Source organism: Mandrillus leucophaeus, unplaced genomic scaffold (genome assembly GCF_000951045.1).
Source record: "Mandrillus leucophaeus isolate KB7577 unplaced genomic scaffold, Mleu.le_1.0 Scaffold30, whole genome shotgun sequence".
NCBI lineage: Eukaryota > Metazoa > Chordata > Mammalia > Primates > Cercopithecidae > Mandrillus > Mandrillus leucophaeus.
Genome location: NW_012103143.1, coordinates 208,707 through 211,729, shown reverse-complemented (window position 1 = coordinate 211,729; position 3,023 = coordinate 208,707). Strand labels below are relative to the sequence as shown.

At 57.6% G+C, this 3,023-nt stretch overlaps 1 protein-coding gene across 1 annotated transcript in view; it reads right to left on the bottom strand.

Annotated features, from left to right (window-relative positions):
• CNIH2 (cornichon family AMPA receptor auxiliary protein 2) overlaps nt 1-907 on the bottom strand; it is an 11,938-nt gene extending 11,031 nt beyond the window's left edge. Inside the window, exons 1-2 of the mRNA XM_011987077.1 lie at nt 878-907; nt 93-161 (exon numbers count right to left, since the gene is read on the bottom strand). Of these exons, the coding sequence (XP_011842467.1) occupies nt 93-161; nt 878-907 (99 nt within the window). The remainder of the gene's footprint in view (nt 1-92; nt 162-877) is intronic.
• Nucleotides 908-3,023: the final 2,116 nt, after the last annotated feature.

The window sequence follows — 3,023 nt, the reverse complement described above, 5'->3', positions numbered from 1 at the left end:
ACCCCACCCCCGTCTTCCCGTCTCCCACCCCCAGCCCACGACGGATGGAAAGACGGACAGACACACCTCGGCACAGCACATGTATCACTTACTGCCCGCGCAGGGTTCCCCTGGTCGATGGGGTTCTTGAAGTCGGTCCGCAGCTCATCAAAGGCTATGATCTGGGGGAGGGGCGTGTGCCCGTCAGGGTTGGGGCAGCAGTTTATGACCTTCCCCCCAAGTCCTTCTGTGGGATAGGAGTTTACTGAAGAGGACCAGCCAGGTGGAGCTTGTTGCAAAGGTGGAGAAACCGAGGCCCAGGGAGGGGCAGGGCCTGGTCCAAGGTCATCACAACAGTCCAGAAGGGAACCCTAGCGTCTGGATGCCCAGTTCAGGCCCATGTCCACTACACCTCCTTCCGAAACATCCCAAGACATGGCCTCGTGTCTGCCCTACCAGGTCTCAGGCCCTGTGCTGAGCACTGGGGCTGCAGAGGCCTGGGATGCAGCCTCTGCTCGGGAGGAACCCACGCCCAGAGGGATGATCACTCTACGTTCCAGGTGATCAGGGTTTAGGGTACAGGACCTGGAGTGGGTGCTTAACCCTGTGTGGAGGGTGAGGGAGTTCAGGCTCGACTCGGAGTAGGTGTTGGTGAGCAAATGGGGGAAATGCAGTTCAACCAGAAGGTGCAATGGCAGAGGGGTGAAAGGTCAGGAGACATTCAGGAGGCTGCGGGTTTCATGGGGCTGGCATGACAGCGCGGCGAGCAGGAAGAAAAGAGGGAGTGGTGGAAGAGGAGCTGGAGAGTTCAGCAGAGCCAGACATGGACAACCTGTGAGGCTGGAGCAGGAGGTTGGACTCTAACACAAAAACATTGTGGGGAGGCATGGAAGAGTACACAGCAGCAGAGTGGGGTGGTCAGGCCCATGTCTTAGGATTGGTCCATGTCTCAGGATTGGTGGGGCAGGAAATCCGAGCTCACTGACAGTCACAGCTGAGATCTAAGTGGTGCTTCTGCTGGCAGGTATGTGGATTAATTCATTTAATGCTTACAACCTAATGATTTAGGTACTAGTTTTATTTTCATGTCTATTTTGCAGATGAGGAAGCTGAGACAGGTTGAGTGACTTGTCCAGGGTCACACAGCTGGTTAGTGGATTCTAACCCAGTGTGACTCCAGAGTTAAAATTCCTAACCACTGTGTCATACTCAGGTCAGACCAGCAAGGGGACAGTTTGGAGGGTTAGGGGCAGGGCTGATGGTGGTCTGAGTGAGGAGAGTTGTAGTGGAGACGGAAGGCGTGTATGCGATTCTACAGCTCTTTAGGAGCCAGACTCCAGAGGGTTCAAAGGGCCGAGAAGTGAAGGCAGAAGTCTAAGGTGTCTTCAGGTGTTAGGGTGTCTGGCAGACGGCAGTGTCCTCACGGGTGGAAACTCTCCAGGGGAGCAAGTGTTTGAGGGGATGATGGGATGGGCCTGGGAGGAGCTGACAGGTGACTTGGGGGAAATGGGCTGGCAGAGAAGCCTGCTGGGATCCCCTCCCATCAGCTCCAGCCCTAGGATGAGGCAGCAGGCCCACCACCCCCAGGCATCCCAGAACCCAGACGGCTCAGAGAGAAAGAACATGGGCTTCCTGGAGGGAGCTGGGGCCATCTGGATCACCACCCCCCCCACCCAGTTCCTCATTGACTGGGCAGCCGCCGCTTGGCACACACAGCAACAGGGTCCACAGGGAGCAGAAGGGTGCCGTCTGTGCCCCAGAGCTGGCATCACCAGCAGGCGGCAGGCGTCGCGCCTCCCACCCCCCAGGCTGCCTGGTGCTGACTCAGCCCCCCCGGAACAAACAATCCCCCACGGTGACAGCTGACACGCATCACTCACCACCAGTGTTGCCTAGGAACCACTGGGGCCTGGGCTGAGGGTCTGGAGTGGGATCTGGGGTCCTGCCCTGTTAAGAGTCTAGTTCTTAGCAGCTGTGGACTGAGGACCACACCTCCTATCCCCTACCACCCAGCAGGCCGCACTAGGCACTCTGATGTGCACAGGTCCACTTCGCCAGTGAAGAACCAGACTCAGGACAAATGACTAGATAAGATCATCCAGTTAAATGGCTGAGTGGACACAGTACCTCACATAGGTGCTCAATCAATATCTGTTGAATGAACAAAGACATTTCTTCAAAGCTTGGGCCTTTCCTCCCAGCCTGGGCACTCCACAAGGGCAAAGTCTGGTTTTATTCATCCTTGACCCCCTCAAAGCCACCCAGAGCCTGATCTTTGGGAAGCATCAATGCAGGTGTGGTGGATGGAAAACTGCTGAGAATCCCCTGAGGACAGGGACCCCACAGAGCCTGTGGGAAGGCCCTGGGTGGGGAAGGCCCCAAAAAGGGGCATCCTGAATTCCAGAAGCCCTTCTCCTAGGAGCTGGTCAGCTCTGCATTCCCCAGCCTGTGGCCTCCAGCTCCCTTCAGCCCTTAGAACCCTAGCCCTCCTGCCCCTACCTCACAGAAATAAAAATAGAGTAACTCGGGGTCGGGGGGAAGTGGGGGGAAAGACAAAGCAACCAAGACCCAGGGAGACAGCAGAGCCAGGCCAGGGAGTGACAGGGCTGGAGCTGGAGTGTGTGCTGAGGTGCCTGTGGGGGCTCACTCCTCACACAGTATAGGTTCAGTCAGTCTATGGAATCCCGATGGCAAAGAGCAAGGTGGCAGGGGATGGCAAAGGGAGCGCAGGGGGAACCATGGAGCAGGCAGCAGGTCCCAGGAAGAGAAAGGAGAGAGGAAGTGGGGAGCCCGGGGAAAGAAGCAGGTGAGGCACTAGGAGGAAGGAGGGAAGGGTTATGGGAAATGGGATTGAGGGAGGGGTAAGAGGACCCCCGAAAGGGAATGACAATCAGGGAGGTGTGCGCGGGAGGTGTGGGCAGAGAATGCTGAGCTGAGCCGACCAGGGCCAAGCTGGGCAGGCTGTTACAGAGACAGGCACGGGGTTTGGGTGGGGGTGGGGAGGGAGGGCAGTAAAGTGGGGCCAGGGGCCCCCAACAACCAGC